Source organism: Astatotilapia calliptera, chromosome 6 (assembly GCF_900246225.1).
Source record: "Astatotilapia calliptera chromosome 6, fAstCal1.2, whole genome shotgun sequence".
NCBI classification, from domain to species: Eukaryota; Metazoa; Chordata; class Actinopteri; order Cichliformes; family Cichlidae; genus Astatotilapia; species Astatotilapia calliptera.
Window position 1 is genome coordinate 35,869,626 of NC_039307.1, and position 23,741 is coordinate 35,893,366.

The 23,741-nt window shown below is 43.0% G+C and overlaps 1 protein-coding gene across 4 annotated transcripts in view; it reads right to left on the reverse strand.

Moving 5' to 3' along the window:
* Positions 1–469: 469 nt before the first annotated feature.
* The window catches only part of LOC113024689 (CREB3 regulatory factor-like), a 37,820-nt gene continuing 14,548 nt past the window's right edge, over positions 470–23,741 (reverse strand). For all 4 annotated transcript variants that reach the window (XM_026171959.1, XM_026171958.1, XM_026171960.1 and 1 more), the window contains 5 exons: positions 18,143–18,316; positions 16,917–17,106; positions 11,007–11,080; positions 7,727–7,855; positions 470–7,589 (listed from right to left, as the gene is read on the reverse strand). In XM_026171959.1, the coding sequence (XP_026027744.1) occupies positions 7,474–7,589; positions 7,727–7,855; positions 11,007–11,080; positions 16,917–17,106; positions 18,143–18,316 (683 nt within the window). In that variant the 3' untranslated portion in view covers positions 470–7,473. The remainder of the gene's footprint in view (positions 7,590–7,726; positions 7,856–11,006; positions 11,081–16,916; positions 17,107–18,142; positions 18,317–23,741) is intronic.

Genomic DNA, 23,741 nt, shown 5'->3' on the forward strand with positions numbered 1-23,741 from the left:
GTATTTCTGCTCATCTCTGAGGCGTTGGTTTTATCTAACAGAAATGTGAGCCAGACTACTGTTAGTCTTTCTGTTTCTAACTGTCTGCTTCACGATATCATGTTTCCTAAACATTTGTTTTCAGTATGATATCATGTAAAAACCCACATTAATAACTGCCACTCTAACCCTGTGGGGCCTGCTGGGGGAGCTGTTGAGTATTTGTGAACCTTTCAGGATCCCTAAAGGGAAACGCAAATCCTGACTCCTGCCACTCAGAGAAATGAAGAGAAACAATAAAGAGCACATTAATCGAAAACACTGTCTCTGTCACACTAAGAAGGGGTAAAAACAGCAACTGAAGTGTTTACAAAAGTTAGCACAGATACAGTTTTACATTAAATACAGGAAATATCACCACATGCTTCATTTCTAACCTGATATATTGCAAAACATAAAAAGAACAAACTCGTGTTTTATTTTAAAAATATACTTTAATACAACAGCTGCATATAAATATTAAAATATACATTATACAGGTGTACAGTACACTCACACAAAACAAAAACAAAAAATATTAGGCTTCTATTTGTACGGCACTTCTTGTATTTTTTTTCTTTTTTTGATTATTATTAAGGATTACGTACTGACTTACATAAAGATGAGTTAATGTGTTAACAGGTCCAAAGTATTACTGTAGTATTGTGATTACTGGATTACTGAGAGACAGACAGGGGGGTGTGGGAGGGGGAGAGAAAGGGAAGAGGAGGAGACAGGGTTGCTGTACAGTATATGACATGGCATTGTGGAATGTTTGCTAGTCTCTTAGTTTTCCTTTCCTCCCATCTTTCAGTGTGTTTTCAGACAGATTAAAGAACCAGCAGGGATGTGATTGTTCACTCTTTATTCTCTCCACAGGATTTTTCTCTAGAATACTAAAGTACTATTTCATTTCTAATGAGACATGTTTTTCTGTTTTTGTTTTTTTAAACTGCTCACATCCACAACTGGCCTTTGGTTTCGACTCATCATCAATCTGGACAGAAACGACTGACTCGGTTTTGGTTAAAGCCACGAGGTGTGTCTCAGCTGCCACCGGCTGTGCCATCAACACATGTGCAGCACGTTGTTAACGTATCGGATGCTACAACCATGCAGGTTTTCAAAACCCACTAGTAGTACAAAATGCTTTGTGAGAATGAATATGAATGTCTGCATTTTTGGTCACTGCATACGTTACTGTCCTGCCAAAACATCAGCTGTATTTCCCCTGAAAAGTACAAAAGAATAACTTTTTTAACAGAAATGAAAGTGTCCTTTGGACTTTTCTATTAAACACCAGCTTCTGTGGCTGAAGAACAAAGGCACCACAGACGTGTCTAACTGCCACTTCCCATAGACTCCCATGTTAAAATGCCCAACTTCTGTCATGAACATGATTACAGCCTGGTACAATATATAGTTTTGGTCTTTACAGCTAATTTCCCACTTTACGGCAACTACAATTCACCCATTTGGATTTCTGGCCATGGCCAGTTTGACTGACAGGTGCAGACACAGGCAGGTCTAGGCAATGACTGTTTCCTAAAGCAGAAGCTGTTTAACTGTGTCTGTCTGCATAAACGGGGTTCACCAACTCCAAACACACTCCTTTGGTGTCCTCCAAGATCCTGACAGCACATCGGCAGAAGTGGATGATGTACGTGTCTAAGATCCAAAAACTACAGCATGAAAAGCACAGTGACACTTTCTCTTGCTTTTAACATTTGGTTTCCCTTCAGCTCATTGGAAGCCTAACTTTTGTTTTCCACAGCTGGCTGACGAACCAACACCAGCACAAGCAAGAGAAGCTCCCAGTTGTACCAGACTGTACACGTCCTCCACCTGGAAACGGAGCTCAGTGTAGGGAGATGATTCTTTCTCAGACTGCCAGCGGACAGCGATCGCACTGCTTCTGCTGGACATATGAATCCTGCTAAGCCTCAGCTTGAACTGCATGTCCCGGCTTTAAAGGTGGTGCCTTTGAGGATTTTTTTAACGGAATTATCTGACAAACAATGTGACTTTCTAACTTGTGTGGACTTTCAACAAGTCTGTGTTTGAGTTTTGATGACTGCAATCTGAATATTTTATCACTTATACCTAATTAACAGTATTCTCTTTGTGGGTACTGTAACCAAACGGTTTCTTGATATAGTCTGCTGACCTCAGCTGACAGTACAGTGCTTTCACCCTCTAGCCTAAATACAGCTCCAAAAAGAACAACAGAGCTGCTGCCAAAATGTTAATGGCGAGAGTTCAAATTCCACTCTGATAAAGACATATAAAAGATTAGCAAATTAGTTAAGATGACATTGCAACCGCTGCTTTAACACAAGACCAAAGCCTCACACATAACCTCATAAGGTACGATTTAACCTTTAGCAACAGTATTTCCCAAAGCACCAAGCAGTTCCTCTAAAGCCTTGAAGTTGTGGTATCTTGCTGTCTGAATAAAATGTTCAATAATTTATCATTAAGTTTGCAAGCAATCTAGGTTTGGCAGAACATGGTGTGCACAAGTAGGACCTTGTTAATCATACAAAGTCAGAGTCCTTAAACAACCACTGCCAGATGTTCTAAAAACAGATGTTCCACTCTCTGATTTAAATGCAATGATAACACATGAGGCACCGACTGGCAAAGCCTCATCTAGCTCCTTCCACTTCAATTTAATTGATGGAGAAAAGTAATATGGACCTGCAGGTTGAAACTGACACTTGGACCCCATCTGGCTCCTTCCAGATGGAAGTTTCCAGGTCAGCAATAAAGGAAGCGGGGCATCGAGACGCAGGCCACCAGGGCGATTGAAAGATATCAGAGTGTGGCAGAGGGTGGAGGTGACGGTGTGGATTAGAAGGGTTCGGATAAACTACTCAGGGTCCCTGACTAAGTGCCGCTTCCCTGGCCTCCTCTGCCTTTGAAACTGGAGAAGCCAGAGTGTTTCCAACAATGAGAGCAGTGGAGCAGAGCGGGGACGGGCACTTGGAGGTCAGCAGCGTCCCACCGGTGTAGTCTTACTGATGAGTCTATTCAGCCCAGCGGGTCCACAGGGCCTGAATGCCTGGTCCAAAAAGCCACTGCAGCCATGTGTAAGCTTAGGAAGGTCAACCACTTCTAATTGTTCTCACCCTAACACTGCTGCTTCAAGGATTTAAGCTACACTTTACAAGCATGGCACACACAGAGGTTAAAACTTCTTCCTCAGGCAGCTATAAAAACGTCAGAGTGTAAAAAAAGAAAACAATCGGTTAATCTCGTGATTTTAAACAGTTACTGAAGATAACAGACAAACTTACAATGAAATAAAATCCTGTTCACAGCAGCCAGAAAAAGGGACGGTCTGGTCATCTCGGTTGTGAAATCACTTTATGACCAGAATTACTGTTAATTCATTTTCTCATGTTTTGGTTGCAGTTCAAAATTCCACTGGAAGTCTTTCAAAAGCAGAGCATCTCCACACAGCACAGCTGTGTATGAGATACAGACCTTTTACTGTTTTATTAGCCCACAGAGGGGTTTTTGTTGTTGTTCTAATAAGTACCTGCCTCAGTTATATTGCATCTTTTCGTATCCATACTTCCGTGCCAGCATTTAATGCACCTCTAACGTTTAAAATGTCAACAGTCAACGATACTGCTTTGAAACGTGAAACTTAGTCTGCTGAGATAAATGGATGAAAAGATTAAAACCTCCCTGTAACGTTTTCAGTGGGAATTTCCACACTGGTAGCAATCATTAACAGCCTCAGATGTGTGTCCTCTCTGTATACCACATATGCAGAAGCTCCTTACTTTCAACTGTCACCATTCCCTAAACTGCTGAGCACTCAACGTCTTCCCCCTTTCTCCAGAACTTTCTCAGAAAAAGCCCACGTGCACATGAGCAACAGGCAAGTTTCACAATTGTTTACTTCTCTCTGCGTCTGGCCGATGGTGACACCCGACGAGGAAGCCAGTCAGATAAGAATCGTCCAGTTTCTGCAGAGTCATTGTCTATATTAGGTCGGATGTGGACAAAATTGTAAGCCGAGACTGTTTGTTCTGGGCTGTTTGTTAAACCCCAGCAGATCCGCGGCTGAGCCTGGGCCGGGCTCGCCCTGTTCTGACCGTGAAAAAGTGAACAGTGACCACACGACTGACATCTTTGGGTCAGTTCACTTTTCTCTCTCTCCTCCTTCCAGGTGCACACAAACAGAAACACTACAGAGGAACTGAATCAGGAATGTGAGAAACAGAAACAAGTGGCCTTGCCAAGACCGGCCACTCCCTATTAAAGCTTTACAGTTAAAATCCCATTCCACAATACAACAAGCTACAGCATCAGTTAAGGCCCTTAGATGAGCGCACCGCTTGTGTAAAACCGGCTGTTTTTCTGTTTGGATCAGAGGCAGGAATTCACCGTGTTACAACTGTTTGCAGTTTTTGGCATATAGATGAATGTACACAGCAGATGGTGCGCTGTGTTACGTAACAGCGATCTGAACGAAGGAAAATATCTGTACAAACTTGTGTAGTCTTTAAACACAAAGACCTCATCCTCCTCCTCTGACGTGACAGATGGGTGTGAGAGCGTTTTAAAGCTCGGCGATCTGCACAGTTGTTTCTCTGCTCTTTCCTCATGTTTTCTGTTGTTGTTGCACGAGCTGCTGCCAGCGCACGATCCCGTGACTCTGCTGGCAGCATCAGCAGCTTCCCAGCCCCCCGGGAGAAAGTGTGAGTTTTGGGGGGGGGGGGGGTTATGGGTGTAGAAGTGCACACCATTAGCTACACTCAGTGACCTTCCCCGAGATCACGCGTCTCTTCACGGATGATCACATGAAAGCCTGAGCGGGTTTCTGTGGTAACGTTGAGGACGCCTCATTGACATTAGAGCTGAATCGGGTATCTTTTCATTCTCAGACCGTCTTTGGCACCAGAGCCTCGACGCTCTGTTCCCCAGCAAGGAAGGCCATTCCAGCTGAGCAACAGGAATCCTCTGTTTACAGTACAGCTTTATACAACCATGAGCAACATTTCCCAGAACAGAGCAGAAAACTAAAAGCAGGAGCGACGCTAAGCTGCCCCTCACTCTTCTAAAAAAAATGACAACAAGCAAGACATCCACGACGTGAAGAGTTTAAGTTGAACCGCTCCGTTCCTGAATGAGACAGGAAATGTCTTGTTTTTCCAATTTTTTTTCCATAGAAAGGGGGCAGTGTGTAGAACAGCAGCTTTGGAATGCAGCCCAGATGGGAGCTTGTCAAGGTTAAAAAACAAAAGGGAATTGCTCCGAGAACAGCCGCTCCCCTATGTATATTTCCCAGATATGATGTTCACAGAAACCAGTGCCCACTATTGTTTCCACAAATAGATTTCAACATATACGTGAAAACAATGTAGGTTTCCATGTATAGACTTAATTTAAAAGGAAAACATTCTGCTTCACCTTTTTTTTTTGGTGACCCCAGATGAGCCTGCATTTTTTTCCTTCTTCTTCTTCTAAGTAAAGTCAAGTGATGCCAAGCTTGGCGCAGCAGTCACGAGTTAAGTTTTACCTTGTAATAGGTTTTAATAACACAGGTCCCTGTGGCTTTAAGCTCCAGGCACTTGAGAAAGGCGTCATTATGCAAACAAACCGCCTATTACAACAGTACGTCCTTGCAGGCCAAAACCCAGTCAGCAGTTACTGCCTCATGCCTCCAAATGTGTTTGCATGACTTTTCTGTCATCATATAGTAGCACCATACTGAAACAAGCCCAAACCAGCAGTTGGTCGCAAAGCGCTTGGTGCCCTCAAGTCTCTCAATCAATATCTGTCTTTAGAAAAAGGTGCCAAGAGTCTTTTTTTTCCTCTCTCTTTTGGAGGATTTGAAGCCCTCTTCAAAGGTGCTTTGTTGCTCTTACCACAGTGCAATTCAAAGGTCTTAATTAATTTTTTTAGCGTCCAACAACATTTACAGAGTGTGGACAGGTTGGTCTCCAGCTTTAGCAGAGACCACAGAAAAATAAAGAAAAACAGAAAATAAAAAGGCAGATTTTTCTCTCTCAAAACTCTCAAGACTGACGCCCACTTTGTGGGCTGTGGCATCATCAAATAACAACAAAATCAAATCAACAAAAACAAATTATTTGCTTTCTAGCTCTACAAGTGTGTGTGTGTGTTTTTTTTTCTCTATTTGTCATTGCAAGTCAGGAAATTGCGCTACATAATCAGGTCAGGGGGTTGAGGAGAGGGCTTGGGGCAGGCATCGAGGACACTTCCCTTTTTTGGGGTAAAAAATAAATCCACCACAGATCAGCTAAAGGAGCACCAGGCTGCAGAGCTAGACGGCCAACCAATCGACAAGGCGTTTGGTCAAGTCCCGTCTGCCACACCACGGCCTCTCGGGTCCGTGACGGTAGTGCATTTACGTGAAAAGGATCTAAGTCTATCAGGTGATGCCCATCTTTGAATGATGCATGCAGGTAAATAGGACAAGAATTAAAAGTGTATCAGTCACTTCACCCCTCTCTCAGCAGGACAGGATGGTGTGTTAATGGCTGGCAGCATCTGAAGTGGTGAGAGGTGTCAGAGTAGTTCAGCAGTATCACTTATCTTTGGTCAGTTTAAATTAAGGTGCAGTTTGTTTTCTTTTTTTTTCTTTTGATCTCTGCTTACATTTTGATGGGGTGACGGGGGTGTCAGAGAGGGATGGGTGACTATTAAAGCTCCGAGGACTTTTCAATCAGTTACCATTGACTGGTCTGGCATTGGGTCTCATTTCAGATGCTGGTGCAATTCAAATGGTATGTAGAGCTTCTATAGGAGCCCAGCCAAACAAAAAACAACAACAAAAAAAACCCCCAAACCAAAACAAACACACCCTCTTCTTTGTTTCCCGTGCCTGGGCTCCTCCCACTTCCTTATTTTTAGAACTTCCTCTTATCCTCAAATGCCCCCTCGCCCTCGGCTCACTAACGGCCCCCTGACAACAACTACGACCATCTACAAAACAGTGCAATGTCTATTCATAGGCACAATGGGGTACAAATACAGCACAGAGAGGGAGAGAGGAACACTATACACGCTCATACAGTATGTTACACGCACACACTTATGCACGCACACAGAGAACACAGAATACAGAGACATCAGCAGCAGCAGCAGCAGCAGCAGCAGCTCTGGCCTGTTGGTGGTTGTGGTGCAGCCTGCAGAGACAGAGCGGTGAAGACGGCTGCTGTTTGGAGGACCAACAGGAGAGGACCAGGAGCAAGGTAGCAATTTACTATCGCTTTGTTTAGGCTACTCCTTCCTCTTCTTCCTCACCTCCTCTTGGTTCCCAGCCTCTCCACTTTGCCGTCTCTTTGCTTAAATGTGTACGACGTGAGAGCAGAAGAGGTGTAGAGGAGCTTGGTCTCGACAAGTTGGTGGTGCTGGGAGGGCGGGGTTGGAAGAAGAGGGTACGGAGAGAAAAGGGACTGCTGTTTTGGGGTTTTACCCCGATGCCTCATCCCCGTCCTGTGGGGGCTCTTTGCGTTGGTTCTGACCGCCTGCGCTGGCTGCCAAAATCCTCTGCACAAAGTCTTTGGTCCGCCCAGCAACTAAGGGACCTGAGGTAGCCATGGAGATAAATTAGGAGGTGCGATGGAAAGAAAAGGACAAGTCGCAAGCAAAATCAAACCTGTTTTTATAGCACGAAATATCCAAACTGCTTATTACATATCTGTAATGTTAGTCTGTTTCTCACCACTCGACTCTCTGAGGATGTCTTCGAGCCGTTGGGTCATCCCTCGTTCGTCCGTGTCCTCCTCCTCGCTGCTCTCCACTCGCCGCCTGATCACTTCCTTAATCCGTAGCAGAGCTCCCAACAGGTTTTCTATGCAGCAAAAAGAGGAAAAAACAGCAGTATGAGTCAGGAAAGCGTTTCCAGGGGTCGAATTCTGTTTCTGAAAGTCGAGGGAGAATAACTGATATCATTCAGGGCTGTGGAGTTCCACAGAATCCAAAGGCGTGCATTTTTAGTCGCCTACATGAGACAAATTACAGTGTTTAGTGCAGGGCTGTCAAACATACTGACCTTCTGTTTGCAAGGGATGGCTAATCGGGACTAAATTGGCTCAAAGAGAGAGCAGCTGAAACAGCTTGTTTTAGAGATAGGGTGAATTGAAGGGGCTACAGAAAGGCTGTGAGATAAATAAGAACTATTTTGAACTGCCAATCATGCAAAGCTGCTCTCGCAGAACTCCCCTCAGCGGTACGAAGCAGATGTTTATTTTCAGAAAGCAGAAGAGAAAGCAGAGAGAAAAAGAAAGGGAAAGTAAACATCAAGCTGAAACTAAAGGAGTGAAAGTGGTGCCCAAAAGGTCAGATGAGTGAGTTTGTGACTCAACCCTCGATCTTCAACTCCTAACTGTCCAAGTGGAGCTGCTCAGTGGCTAACAGATACTGACTAGTAATATGAAGCATCTGGAGTCAAGAAACACGCTTTTTGTTAAAGGAATCCTTCTTGGGTCTGTGAGATAATAGCAGATGGGTTGCTACAACATGTGGCACAGAGAAGCAGCTGGTTGGGCCCACGGGAAAGCAGAAAATGTAGGGTTGAAATTGGCTTGGAAAATGTACGTTTAATAAAAAGTATTTTCTTATTATTAATATTATACTTGGAGAGGTTTGCGGATGGTAAGCAGCAAGCCCAGCCAGTGGGTGGGCATGTGATTAATAGAAGAGGTAATCTTAGTTTTTAATTTAAAAATAAATGGATTGTTTTACATCTATAATTAGCAAAAGTGGTTTAAGAGTGAATTATTATATTAACATTATAATGGTATATTTATGTAAGCCCCGCTTCTTTCCAGTGTTTGAAAATTTTCCCCAAACATCTGTGTTTTTGTTTGCTTATAAAACAGAAACGGTTTAGTTTAGCTCAGATAGTAGTGCTGTGAATCATCGGCACCTCCTATGCTAGTGGCTCCTCCCCTGTCAGGTCATGTGACCCAGTGGTGCCATGACACCCCTTCTGTCTGTGTACATTATTCTCGCCTTGATGTGATTTGTCCAGGGCTCATATCAGCAGGGAGTGCGTGTGTGGGCGAAGGACCACAGTGGGTCTGACCAGCTGCTCCCCAAGTCTCTGTAACACACACACACACACACACACACACACACACACACACACACACACACACACACACACGCACACATTCACACAAAGCAAGTCCGGAGGCTTCACACAGCACTGGCATGGTACCAAAGTGCTCTTTGTTTGAAGTTTCCTGTTGAATCTGCGGCTAAGTATGCAAAAGTGTGTTTTGTATAGATGCAAACAGCAGCGATATAAAGCGAGTGAATGGAAGAGAAAAACAAATGACACAGGAGCAGAGGAGGAAAAACGGAAGGAAGGAAATCTGTGAGGTTAAGTTCTGTATTTGGGCCAGTCAGAAGGCAAAAAATCACAAAAGCAGAAGCCACAACTAAAATCTTTGCGAGCAAATGCTGGGCCAAAATCAGGAAAGACTGAAACGTTCAGAGAAAATCAAGGAGAAATGGACAAAGAAAGTTGATGCTAGTGAGGTTGGAATTCACAGAGATCGATAGAAAACCAGACGAGGAGCACGAAGAGTAGGACGAGGAGGAGGAGGAGTAGGTGGGCAGAACTGGGCTGATAGATTTGGCAGAGTCGAGGTGTTGATTATCAGGAGCGAGGTGAAGTCGCACTTCCAAGGGTTTCCCTGCTCCTCGTGGTCTTGTTACTATCAGTTCTCTGCATTAACCTGTTTTCTTAAACAGAGCATCTTCAGTGTTATTTGAAAAGATGGTTTCTCACTAATTTAGCTTGATTTAAATTTCATTAGTAAGGAAAATGTCCACCTTGCCACGCTGCAGCCTCTGATGTGGTTTTACTCTCATTAACTGACGCTGGGTATAATAAATTAACTCATTCAATCATCTATCAATTTAAATTGTAAGGCTCTTCCATCTCATATATAGTGTTACAACAGTCTGTCCCACAGAGCCAGTTCTCCCACTTCTTTCCTCTACTAAAGTCAACTCACGTGAAGTGAAAAAAGACTCACAATGTTTAGAAGTTTTGTACATACAAAACTGCTTCACCCGTTTAACGGCTCAACAATTCAAAGATCTGATCAACCAATCACCTGGCAGGAATTCAGAGCATTTAAGCATGTCGACATGATCAAGACGAACTCCTAAACTGCAAACCGAGCAAGGGACGGAAAATTGATTTATGTGTCTTTGAACTAAACATAGCTGTGGTGCGAGACAAACTTGTCTCAGAAACTGCTCATCTACTTAGATTTTCACACACAACTGATAGAGGAGGCCAAGATTATCTTCTATTTGATAGAAAAGGTTAAGGAAGAGAAGCAAGACTAGTGCAAGCTGATGAGGAAGCAACACTAACTCAAACAAATAAATAAATACTTGACTTGACTTGACTTGAACAGTAGAAGAAGATTTCTGAACACACACGTTGAAGCAGTTAGGACTAGGTGTGGGACCACACACTGTATATAAAAGATGGACACACCCATGTGACACCACTCACTGGTTTTGTGGAAACCTCCAGGATAGAGTTTTGGTTTTTAATGAATGCAGCAGTTTAATTAATTAGCAGCTGATTTGCATTTTCTTGCTCTCCTCCATTCAACTTCACTTTACTCTAATTTATTTGAACACCGTCACTACTGGGAGAAGCCAAAAGGTTGATGGGAACTGACTAAATGTTTAGACTATAATGCTGATATTTGGTGCTGCTGTATAGGTGACTGTATCACAAGAAAAAGCAGATATCATTATTGTTAGCCACCCACAGCAAGAAGGGTCACCCATTTGAAAAAGAGAGAAATATAAAAATAAACATAAAATAAAAATCTAGATGCAATCATTTATAAGAAGAGCATGTATAGAGTTTAATGACTATTTTGACTATATGTTCAGGGAAAAGTCAGAAGTGTCAGGCATCTGAAACCCCCTGCTAAAGAATACCCAGTGATTTCCTGAGTACTGACCATATTCCTGATTGAGCCCCCACAGCTTGATCTTGTTGGCTTCGTGCTGGGCCTTCTTTTTCAGCCGGCAGGCCCTGAAAACAGAGGAAAATAAAACACTGTCATTCTTTAGACTTTGTGCGAGCATTCCCATTCTCCACATGACCCCGTTACTGAGTCAGCTGGCTCACGCTGACCGTATTTCGAAACCATGAGGAAGATTGAAAACCTCTTTAACCCCTCTGAAGGACCATTTGACACCACAAAAGGGCAAATCCAGTTCTGGTTTGAGAGTGTTGGAAAAAAGGGATCTGAGAATAAAACAATCAATGCGTGTCAAATATTAATGCCTCTCATGGGGACTATTTTCTGCAATGTGGAGAGAATTTCTCTTTTCATACAGCTATGAGTGAGCTAAATGAAACTTAGGGAAAGAAAATACTTGCAGGTCAGTAGCGCTGGATAGAATATTTCCTCAGTGTTTCTCCACATGTTGACTTGAGCCTTGCCAGGTTTTTCTTTTTTGTACCACAGTCCCTGATGGTTTGAGGAGGATGTGGACGACAGTACAACAATTTAAATATTCCTAATCACTGCGGGGATGGGACTTAACCAAGTACTGAGCAGGTTCCAATATGCACCACAGGTTTTTACATTTGGAAATGTGATTATAGAGATATAGAGTTTCTGTTCTTAATGCAAATCCAAAAATAGTCCTTGAGAGATCTTGCTGTTTATTGTGATGGATTACCTACAGCTGCAAATTGATTTAAGTAATGTACTGAATGAAAATCAGTCGCTGCCTGAAGGTAGGAAAAGTGTTCACCAAGTTGAAAGCTTCTGGTTCATGCATGTGTTTGGAAAAGGGCTGCAAATGGTTGTGTTTAAGAAACCTGGAAGTGTATGCCAACCTGTGGCCAGCCACAATAGGGTGTTGTGGACAATGCATCAGGCAGGAAATCTACAATCTGATGATATCTGATGACGGTTGGCAATTCTCTGCACTGAATTTATGCATCCTGTGAAACATGATTATTAACCTTCTTAACATGAGTGCTGAGCAGCATTTGTAATGTCAAAGATTGCCAAAGTTGCAAAGATTGCAAGATTTACTTTGCTTCTGTGGGTAAATCTACAGACTGTGTCAAATCCAAAGTAGTTCTTGGACTTCAGCCTGAAATTCTGCTGCTAAAAAAGTGGACCACATCAGTCCAGCTCTGAGGTCCTTACACTGGCTGCCTGTCCGTCAGAGGATAGCCTTTAAAGTTCTGATGCTGGCCTATAAAGCTCTGAATGGTTTAGGACCAAAATACATCAGTGACCTCCTGACCCAGTATGAACCATCCAGATCCCTCAGGTCATCTGGATCCGGTCTTTTATCAGTTCCCAGAGTCAGAACCAGACACGGAGAAGCTGCATTCAGCTTTTATGCTCCTTATATCTGGAACAAACTCCCAGAAAGCCTCAGATCAGCTGAAACACTCAGTTTATTCAAATCCAGGTTGAAGACTCACCTGTTCTCAGCTGCATTTGAATAAAGCACCAAATCCACACTTTAAGCTTAAATTTCAAAACTTACATTTAACTACTGATTTTATCTACTGTTCTGATTTTATCTGTTTTGATTTTATATACTGTTGTTTGTTTGTTTGTTTGTTAATTAGTTAGTTAGTTTATTTGCTTGTTTTATTCAATTTTAAATCATGCTTTTTATTTGTTCTTGTTTCTAATGTCTCTGTAAAGCACTTTGAATCACCTTGTTGTTGAATTGTGCTATACAAATAAACTTGCCTTGCCTTGCCTTGCTATTATTTCTGGTGTCACCAAGTCCTATATTCCTGAACACAGCCGAACTTAAGCTAATTCATATAAACTTGATGGCCAAAGGTTCAAACTTCACATTAGCTTGCAAGCTAGGTGAAACAAATTATTATAACAGGAAATGCATAGCAAAACCCCCCCAAAACCTCTTAACAGTGTATGATGGAGGTTGTCCTGTCCCTGCTTCCAACGATCCAATTACATACTGAAGTTTAAAAAGGAGTATTTCCTTCCCACCTTCCCCAAGTCCGTGCATGCTCATGGGGGGGGGGGTGTCTTTGAGTTGGCTGTCGTGATTCGGTGTTATACAAATAAAACTGCATTCAACTCAATTAAATTCACTCACATTCAATTGTGTAGTGGCAAGCAAATACAGTTACAGTATAATAATAAGATAGTAGCAGAAAAGATGATGGTAAGTTCTAGTATGATTTTATTTTTAGCTTTCTCTATCTACAACATGACTTAGCTTAATGTTTGCTCAGTGCTCTGGTGGAATGAGCCAGAGCTTTTCTTTTGCTCGTGTTCATACAACACCTACCACTCACCTTTTTTTTGGTGTGAATATTTGTGTATTTTTCTAGTCTGTAAAAATGCTATTTATATCTTATTTTTTGGCAAAGATGGCAACAATGTTTAAGTTTTCATTTATTTTGCTGTTATTTAATCCAATTTAACCGGTGATCCTATAGATGCACTTCATATGCCCAAAACACCACTAAAATAGACGTTACACCTGTTACGTTTCGGTGTTGTCGGTGTGTTGTTTTTGGCGTGACTGTTATGTGTTTCCTGTTTTACTTTGAAGGTCTGTTGTTATCTTAGTGTGTTTAGTTTACATTTTCCCTGTCTCGTCAGTTCTAATTTGCCCCAGCTGTGTTTCCCTCCTGTGGTCCATTCCCTGATTGCCCCTTCTATGTATTTAAGCCTTGTGTTTCAGTGTGTCATGGTCGCGATCTTCCCCCCGTTGTAAATAGTTTGACGTCTTGTTGTAAATAGTTGTAAATAAATAGTTTGTTGTAAATACTTTCGTTTTGGGATTTTGGTGGTGAGCTTTAGTGGGGGGTTTTTTTGTGTGTTTTTCTTTCTTTATTTTTACTTTTTTTCGTGTCGCACTCCGGTTGCCTAGGCCGGGGTGTAACATATGGGGGCTCGTCCAATCGCTGGAGGGTCCGAGGGCCGCTTCAGCCTCCGTCTGTCTTCGCTGGAGGGCCCGGGGACCGCTTCAGCCGTCCGCCGTCGCTGGAGGGTCCGAGGGAGGGACCGCTTCAGCCGTCTGTCTTCGCTGGAGGGTCCGAGGGCCGGTCCAGCCTTCATCCGCCTTCGCTGGAGGGTCCGAGGGACCGCTCCAGCCTTCGTTTGTCTTCGCTGGAGGATCTGAGGGACCGCTCCGGCCTTCTGCAGCTGGTGGGCTGCGTGTCCGTGTGTGCAGCTGGTGGGCTGCGTGTCCGTGTGTGCAGCTGGTGGGCTGCTCATCCGCCTTCGCTGGAGCGTCCGAGGGACCGCTCCAGCCTTCATCCGCCTTCGCTGGAGGGTCCGTGGGACCGCTCCAGCCTTCGTCGTCTGCTGGAGGGTCGGTGGGACCGCTCCAGCCTTCATCAGCTTCGTCCGTCTTCGCTGGAGGGTCCGTTGGAGGGACCGCTTCAGCCTTCGTTTGTCTTCGCTGGAGGGTCCGAGGCACCGCTCCAGCCTTCGTCTGCCTTCGCTGGAGGGTCCGAGGGACCGCTCCAGCCTTCATCTGCCTTCGCTGGAGGGTCCGAGGGACCGCTCCAGCCTTCGTCGTCTGCTGGAGGGTCAGTGGGACCGCTCCAGCCTTCATCAGCTTCGTCCGTCTTCGCTGGAGGGTCCGAGGCACCGCTTCAGTCTTCGTTTGTCTTCGCTGGAGGGTCCGAGGCACCGCTCCAGCGTTCGTCTGCCTTCGCTGGAGGGTCCGTGGGACCGCTCCAGACTTCATCCGTCTTCGCTGGAGGGTCCGGGGGACCGCTCCAGCCTTCGTCGTCTGCTGGAGGGTCCGTGGGACCGCTCCAGCCTCCACCAGCCTTCGTCCGCTTTTGATCAAACATTTCACTTGGGGTTACATGTTTGATTTTTGGGTGGGGGGAACTGTTACGTTTCGGTGTTGTCGGTGTGTTGTTTTTGGCGTGACTGTTATGTGTTTCCTGTTTTACTTTGAAGGTCTGTTGTTATCTTAGTGTGTTTAGTTTACATTTTCCCTGTCTCGTCAGTTCTAATTTGCCCCAGCTGTGTTTCCCTCCTGTGGTCCATTCCCTGATTGCCCCTTCTATGTATTTAAGCCTTGTGTTTCAGTGTGTCATGGTCGCGATCTTCCCCCCGTTGTAAATAGTTTGACGTCTTGTTGTAAATAGTTGTAAATAAATAGTTTGTTGTAAATACTTTCGTTTTGGGATTTTGGTGGTGAGCTTTAGTGGGGGTTTTTTTTGTGTGTTTTTCTTTCTTTATTTTTACTTTTTTTCGTGTCGCACTCCGGTTGCCTAGGCCGGGGTGTAACACACCTTTTTCTTTTTTTACATGTATTTAGATAAGAGCTTGAAACAAACAGCCAGATTTACTATTCAGAACAGTGGAGAGGCTTCTGGAGGGACTTTGATAAAATACAAATAAAATTATTTAAAAAGAAAGAAAAAAAAAAAAGCAGTGATATAGGTCTATTATGAAGAAGTTAGCTATAAAGCTTCTTTTTGTTGGTTCATTACTTGAAAGAGCTCACTTCAGCGGATGTATGGATTTGTGTCTCCTCTGGTTTCTAACTGGTCAAAATCACTACACCATGAAACCACTGAAGAAGCTAAACAATACTTTCCCAAATGATGGTGTATTCCTGCTGAGTCTAGTTAGTAAGTTAGCATCCGGGACAGTTATCATTGCTAAGCGTGTTGGCTGGAATGTTGTGCCAAACTGGGCGAGGGCTAAGAACCAGCCCAGTGTTTTTCCTTTGTGCCGCCTGAATGCCCCAGGCAGGTTATTTCAGACATGAGCAGGGAAAAGAATGAGAAGGAAGGTCTGAAGGCGGTCAGGCTAATCCAACTACTAACCCCAACCTGGACTCACGCAGCCACAGCTATGACAGAGTAAAAGAAGTGAATCTTCACATGAGATTCCTGCATACTAAACAAAAACATGTACTCGGTGACTTCGCAGTCACACTTCCTCTGACGTTAAATTTCCCTCACTCCCCTCCCCTTCAGTCTCTTTTTCAGCTTTATTTCTGTAAGTCCTTGCCAAACTTTCTATTAGATGACATGTTTGCGTCGTGTTTAATGTATGTTTTGAATTACAAGATATTCCCAGGCTCCTGCAATAATGTCCTGAATTCTGAAATCTCCCCCTCCCTCCCTGCAAAGATGAACTTTATATGACCCATCTTTCCCTCTACTCCTCGTCTGCCTCTTCAATCCTGCCTGATTTCCTTGTATTCAGCTTTTCATCCTGCTCCCCTCCATCTCCCCGCCTCTCTTGTTTTTTCCTCTGCTTCCCTCCGTCCTTCCTTCACTTATTCTGTCAAGATAATATCCAAGGTAAGTTTGTTACAAAGAAACAGGCAATGCAAAAATACACTGAAGACCAAGCTTTTCGACCTTCAGTGTTGTGTGTGTGTGTTATTCTGAGGGACATATTTTAAGTAAATTAAAGCCCGTTTGAAATTTTACAAATGGTAGTTTCTTTTAAGGCTTGCTGATCTGCAGAGTTCAACGACATGACGGCATCATCAAAGGAAAAAATTCAAATCAGCAAAAACACGACCCATTTCCCAAGATCCTTTTATTTTCCATCACATGAATGCAACTGATGGTCTAAAATCCACACAGATATCACGTCTCCATGTGTTCTTCACCGTCCATGTCCTCCACCACCCGAATTTAGAAGGTCAACTATTAAATGCTGCACATATTTGAAAACCAATCTTGACAGGGCTAAAGACTGCAGATACTAGACCACAGAGCCCCGCAGGCTTCTCTTTTCTGCCAACAAATTACAAAAGCTGAAACCCTCTAAAAATTCCCACTCAGGCCTCATAAATCAATACAGAGCATTTCCAGTGTTCTCACTTAGTGCAGAGGATGTAGGAGGGCAGTAAAGAGCATGCTGTACCTGGAGGCCAGCTTGTTCTTCTCCTTGCGTGAACGGGCTCGGGCCACAGCGGGCAGGTCGTTGACCGGACCCATGCCATCGATCGCTGCGTTGAGCTTCTGCAGCTGCTCCCCGATGTTGTGGAGCTTCTGAGGGTTCGGCGTCAGGTCGCTGGCATCTGTTTTCCGGGCTTTGCGTCGCCCCTTTTTGCCTGAATTAACGACAACAAAATGAACTCCATACGTGTCCGGTCAGGTAAAAACAGTGCAGCTCTACCAAACCTGGCCTTAAAATGTCAGGATGCCAAATCTCCCAGTGGTACAAGGCAAGGCATCTATTTGTTTTAATATCTGCTTACATTTGGAGGTATTATGGTTTGCAGCTCTATATTTTTAGTACTGGACTCTTCTAGAGCAGCTTTGCATGATTAAAGTTTGAAATAAACATTAGGCACCCAAGGCACTTTGCTAAATTGCTATTTAAACCAACTTTCTACTAATTGCTAGCCCCTTAAAATAGAAGATTTGCAAATGGTGTGGGTGGATCATCTGAGCTTGCTACAAGAGCTATTGTTTCCCCCCTGAAATGACTACATTAGAGGTATATGACATGATACAGAACTATCATAGAGATGTCACATAGAAATTACTGTACAATGAATGACATGATTTAAAATAAGCATCCACCCCAATAGTTTGATAGATTTACGGAGTATTTACACAACACGTAAACTGTTATCAGTGCTGACTCTTGTTTGAGTGGTTTGACTGGACTAAGTTTAAAGGACTGCCATTCTGGTTTGTACAGCACGACACGGGCTGCAGCACTGCAGCAAAGCTATTGTTGAGCCTGACGTGAGATTCGCGTACGATGGGAATGTTGAAAAATCCACATTTTGACATGCAAGTTGTATGTAGGGCACACGCCTGAGGGTGCAGGTCTGATCTGTGTCACGGGAGAAAAAGGAAATGGGACGATCCCAACTGCAGCGTGCACGTTGGGTTAATGACTCCTGCTGCTAAACCTTCAATCCAGCCCTTTGATTAGGGTTTAACTTATCAATCTGACAATTATCTTTTTTAATAATTAGGTCATCGGCACTCCAAAAATGTCTTCCCCAGAGAAACAACCAGTTTCACTTAATAATCTAGTAACTTTTCTGACTTTTTTATTTATTTATTTTTTGTATGAAACAATCAGCATTAAATAGCATTCACTAGCATCACGCAGTAATGCTGTATTCTCACCCTCTCGGCGGTACAGCGTGCTGGGAAGAGTGCTGGAGCTCCAGGACAGAGACCAGTGGACGTCACCGCCAAGTTTCTTCTTTGTGGCTGACTCCCGAGCACGTCTGTACTCCCAGAAACAGCGACGCTTCGACGGTCGCTCGCCCAGCTGCCTGGCTGGCTCTGCTTCCACCTCTAGAAGGACAAATATGCAAAGACTTAGGCACTCATGTGGGAAAAACCTTGCAGTTCTTCAAGCAACTTGCTTGCCTGTTAAAACAACAAACAAACTAAGTGACAGAGAATAGACACAAGAACAAAATATTTGATGAAAAGAATCAGTGAGTAAGGAAAGCAGCCAAGAAGAAAGTGTTTCATAAAACTTATATCTCCAGAAAGATCGGAAGCCATCTTGTCGGTTTCTTGAATTCCCCCTGGTGCTGCATCCAAACAGACATGTGAGTGGGTGGAAATTATTTCCTATAATCCTTTTTGTCCTGACAAGGCTTCCCTGTCAGCTCTGTATAAAATGCAAGTTTCTCTTTTGCTCTGTTTCTTTTTATCTTGTGACATCTTATCTTCTGGCTGGATACCATTGCACTAAATTACATGTAAGTACAAATACAAGTGGCACAACTGCTGAACCATCAAAAAGAGTTTATTTAAACACTGACAGGGTCATGATAATACAGCTTATATTTTCTAGAATAGTGGGTATCATTACTTTGAAGCACAGCAGAAATACTCCGGAGTAATCGTTTTGGTTCCTGCATTTTCATAAATGTTTGTAATTTTTATCACTTAGAATTTTAACAGTACAAGGATAGAAGGGAGGAAGCACTGATTACTGTTCAGCTGCTCATTAATGTAAATATCTAATTAGCCAGACATCGTCAAGACGAGATGTTGAAGTTCAAACCGATGAAGAAAAGTGTCTTTGCGTGTAATGGTTGTGGGTGCCAGGTGGACTGGTCTGAGTATTTCACAATCATCTCTAAAGTTTACAGAGAATGGTTAGACAAACAGAAATGATCCAGTTAGCAACAGTTCACTGGACCAAAATGCTTTGTTGATCCAAGAGGTCAGAGGAGAATGATGCGACTGCTTTGAGTTGATAGGAAGACAAGAGTAAGTTAAATAATCACTTGTTACAACCAAGATATCCAGAAGAGCATCTCTGAAAACACAACAGGCCAAACCTGGAAGCAGACAGACTACGGCAGCAGAAGATCACACGTGTCAACAACAGAAAACTGAAAAATCGTTGCCTGGTCTGATGAGTCCCGATTTCTGTTGTACCATTCAGATTCGTAGGGTCAGAACTTGGCATAAACAGCATGAAAGCATGGACCCATGTTGCTTTGTGTCAGCAGTTCAGGTCAGTGGTGCTGTGGGGGATATTTTCCTGGCACACTTCAGACCTCTGAGCACCAACCGATCATCTCAAACTGGTTTCTTGAATGTGACAATGAGTTCACTGTACTCAAATGGCCTCCAGATGCCAGTCAATCCAGTAGAGCACCTTTGGGACATGGTGAAACGGGAGATTCACATCACGTGCTGCCCTTAAATCTGAAGCAACTGTGTGACAGTGTGTCATGTCAATAGGGAGCAAAATCTCTGAGGAATGTAGAATCTGTGCCAGGCAGAAGGCAGGGAAAGGGAAACCTGTTAGGGTTACGTGCACCTAATAAATTGGCAAGTGAGTGTATGAGCTTTAGTTCATCTCAAACGTGATAATCAGGCTCTTTGTTGGGAAAAGGTGCACACTTTCACACCGCTCTGGTGAGCTACAACTAGGGAAAATATTTAAGAACAGCACAGTTCTCGCTCATTCCTGCAGCTCTCTCTGCGCAGCAGCTGTATCCTCACAGAGCCTGAGCACCGAGCGCTAAGTGCCAGACCTACTGTTGCTTCTACCGTTCTCTCTCAGCGATGCATCAACATTTAACCTGTGCGTTGTGTCAGATGATGTCCGAATAATGACATTAGACAATCCTTTCATTGCGGTTCTTTGTTCAAGGTAATTACAGGTTGCGTGTATTTTTTCCCCACAGCAGCAGTAATAATCATGCTTCAGTTCACCTCACTGTTGAAAACACTGTTACTTTGTCATAAGATTTAGGGGTTAGCAGTTAGATAAAATAATCTGCTGGAGCTTGAGCTCAGAGTGAGGCATACTTACTCAACACCATTCAGCACAACCCAGGCAGAGCGTGCGCTTTGTGTGAGAGCAATTGTGTTGCTTCTGACTCTCTGAGTGATCACAGAACAGCTGCAGTGTTTAACTTATGAATATGAAACTGCAGTGATAAAATACCCTCTACTCAATTCAATCGTTCAGGATGCCAGAAATGTAAAGCGTCATAGAAACCTACAGCTACAACACCGGCTCCACAAGCCATAGTTCACATTAGAAAATATTTTCATGGCTCTTCAGAATGGCTGGAAGAATCTGATAAAAATAGCAATGAGAAAATTAAATCTTCATTATTTTTTAAGCATACAAATAACATTTATTGAACGTAATCTGGTTAAAATGTTGCAACAGAATCGCTTGACGAGATAATCCAAATCCAGCATTGATGCTCCAGGCCACACTGCTCCGGAGGAAAGTGAATCTTGGAGGTGGACAACGCTGACAGCCACATATGCAATATTTATTAGAAGAGAAATACCCAGCAAGTGAAATGACGAATGCAACCCAATCATAACTGACAGCTATTCGTGTTTATGTTTGGTCGCTATGAGATCATGCTGTGAGCCCCAATCCAAAAAACACATGCTGTATGTCCTCATGACAAAGCCACCAGCACGTATGCCGTTTCACACAAAGACGTCATAGAAGATTAGCCTCAGGCATGCAGACCCACGAATAATGGCGTCATAAATAATACAGCGTGCAAAGCTCCACCAGCAGGAGGAGAGAAGAAGCTCTTCTTCGAACCCGCTGCACAGACGTCCAAAACAGAAAGAAGACGCTGTCACAGTGAACACAGTCGTTTCTGCTGTGATTAAATCAGATTTGAACTTGATAACTGTGAAGTCCTGCCCTTGCTTTTATTCATGAGTGGACAGTCCACACATACACACACACAGACACAGACAGCTTATGTAACATCATGGTGTCTGGTCCTGTCTGCAGATAACGCCATTGTCTGCGCTCCCCCTTCAACTCGATCTTTTGCTCCATGGTTTTCTGTTTCTCAGCCTTTTGTCTGGTTTCCTAAACTCACTCAACCATCATCAATTTTAGCGAGTACACATCACATTTTTACAATCCGTCATTTATACCGTTGCTATCGCTGTGGGCTAATGGTAATAAAAGCTCAACAGGACAAACACACACAAACACACACCACAGGAACAAAGGACCAACAATTGTGTCTTGCGACAGCTGAAACACGAGCTGGACCTCGCTCTTTGAGAGCGAGCCACCGACCTCTCTATTACCTTGCAACGAGAAGCCTAAGATTTGTTTATCTAACGCAAAGCCGATTAGAGGCAGAAAAGGCCTGGGAAAAGATGCTAATCTGAATGGAAGTCAGTTTACATAGGTGTTATCAACATACATGCTTATGTTTCATGGCTTGTAGTTTGGGAATAACAACTCATCTCACATTAAAGGGTTCTGATGATGTTCTGTGCTCTCAGCAAACAGTGACTTCATCTGTTTATTACTGAGGGATTAGGCCACTACAATGTACTTAATTGTTACACTACAACATTTTACTACTGCCTAGAAACCTCCAGTTTAGTCCTGTTAGTTTGAATGTTAGTTATCACAAAACAAAGTCTTTCAACTCTAAACCTCTGCATCCTTTGCTTCCCTGTAATGTCAATGTAACCTGATCTTTTACCTGTTAACACAAAAACCTTTAGCAAGCTATCTGTAAATTTCTCCAGAGCAGCAACACGTCATAGACAAGTGTTCAGAAGCCAAAGACAAAGAAATGCGAATCAGAGCACACTTTCTATCAGCCTTTATGTAGCAAGCCATGACTCAGGCAACAACTGACTGCTTGTTGTGGCCAATCCAAGAATTCATTTTTTGCACTGTTTTTGCACATACAATCCATGAATGAGCCCAACAATTTTTCATCTGTTTAGTTTTGAAAATCCAATTGATGGTATTTAGTGTCTGGATTGTAAGCAGGATTTTAAAAGTCATGGCACCAGATCTTTTTGTGCAGTAGCAAGAATGAAAAAAAAAATCACAGCTGTGTTTATCGCTGAAAGTGATCAGAATTGCGATATAGCAATTTCCTATTGAAAATATCACCGAGGTCTCAGTGGTAACTGCTGCCCTAAAACTCACACTGACATGTTGCAAATATGGGAGGGAGGATTCATATTGTGCTGACCTAATAAGACCTCCATGCTTTTTTCAAATTTCCTCCAGAATAAACATCCCCACATCTACATAAGAGATACTCAGTTGAGTTCTGAAATACAATGAAAGCTCCTTTTTTTATGAGCAAACCAGAGTGACATTTAAAAAGCTGACTTTCTTTCACTTTCATCTAATCAAAACAGTCAGCAGGAGAGTAAATAACAGCCTTACAGCATCAAGTCAATAAACAGTGATGATATTGAAGCTGTTCTAAAATTTTTCACAGTGATTCTACTCAGTTTTATGCAGCAGAAATTAAACTCAACAACACTGCATCCATTTCAGTCATAGTCATGCAGCAAACTGGTGGCAGTATGTATTTTAACAACATATAGCTTGTATTGATATAAAGACCCCAATACTTAAGTTCCAGAAGTGAAAAACCATATTCATATTCTCCATAGGGATGCTGATTAACAGCTTGTACCGCTGACTTACCTAGTGATATTGACCTAGTGATAGTTTTTTTCTAAAAAGAATATAAAAAGAATAAAAATAAAATATAAAAATATTAATATTAATATAAAAATATGAAAAGAAAAAAAGAATTTCATTCATGATGTTGCAGAAAATAACTACTCTACCCACAACCCTACCTTGAAGCAGTGACGTCTCTGACTGGTGGAGGTTACGGTTGCCATAGAAATGTGTCAAGATTAAGGATGAAACTTCAGAAATCTTAAAAGTGAAGACAGTCAGGAACCAAGCACTGTAACATAACTAGGCCATACAGACCTTTCCTGCATTGGCCCTGGGGGCATGTAAGACTCCTCCCACATGCATGGGTTAACTGGTGAGCCTAAATTGGCAGTAGGTGTGAGTGTAAGTGTGAATAATAGTCTCTCTCTCTCTCTATGTCGGCTACATTGGTGACCCGTCCAGGGTGTACTCACCGACAGCCGGTATAGCGTTCAGCCCAACTACGATCCTGAATCAATGAAGCTGAAGAAAATGGAGGGGTGGATGGATATTGTACAATACTGGAATAATGAAAAGGAGTAAATCTGGGAAGGCTGGAAGTCATTCAATGCAGACTCTGGGAATTGTATGGCATTGTTGCATCAGTAGCTCCTTTGTTGTTAAAAGTATCTATGTACACTATCTTGTACCTTTACCTTTAAAAAAGGAATTGTCTGAAATGTCAATAGAAAAAATGAAAGGGCAATTCACTTCATGAATTCATGGGAGACCTTCCAAAAGTGGGTGGGCACCTTTGTGCTCTACAGC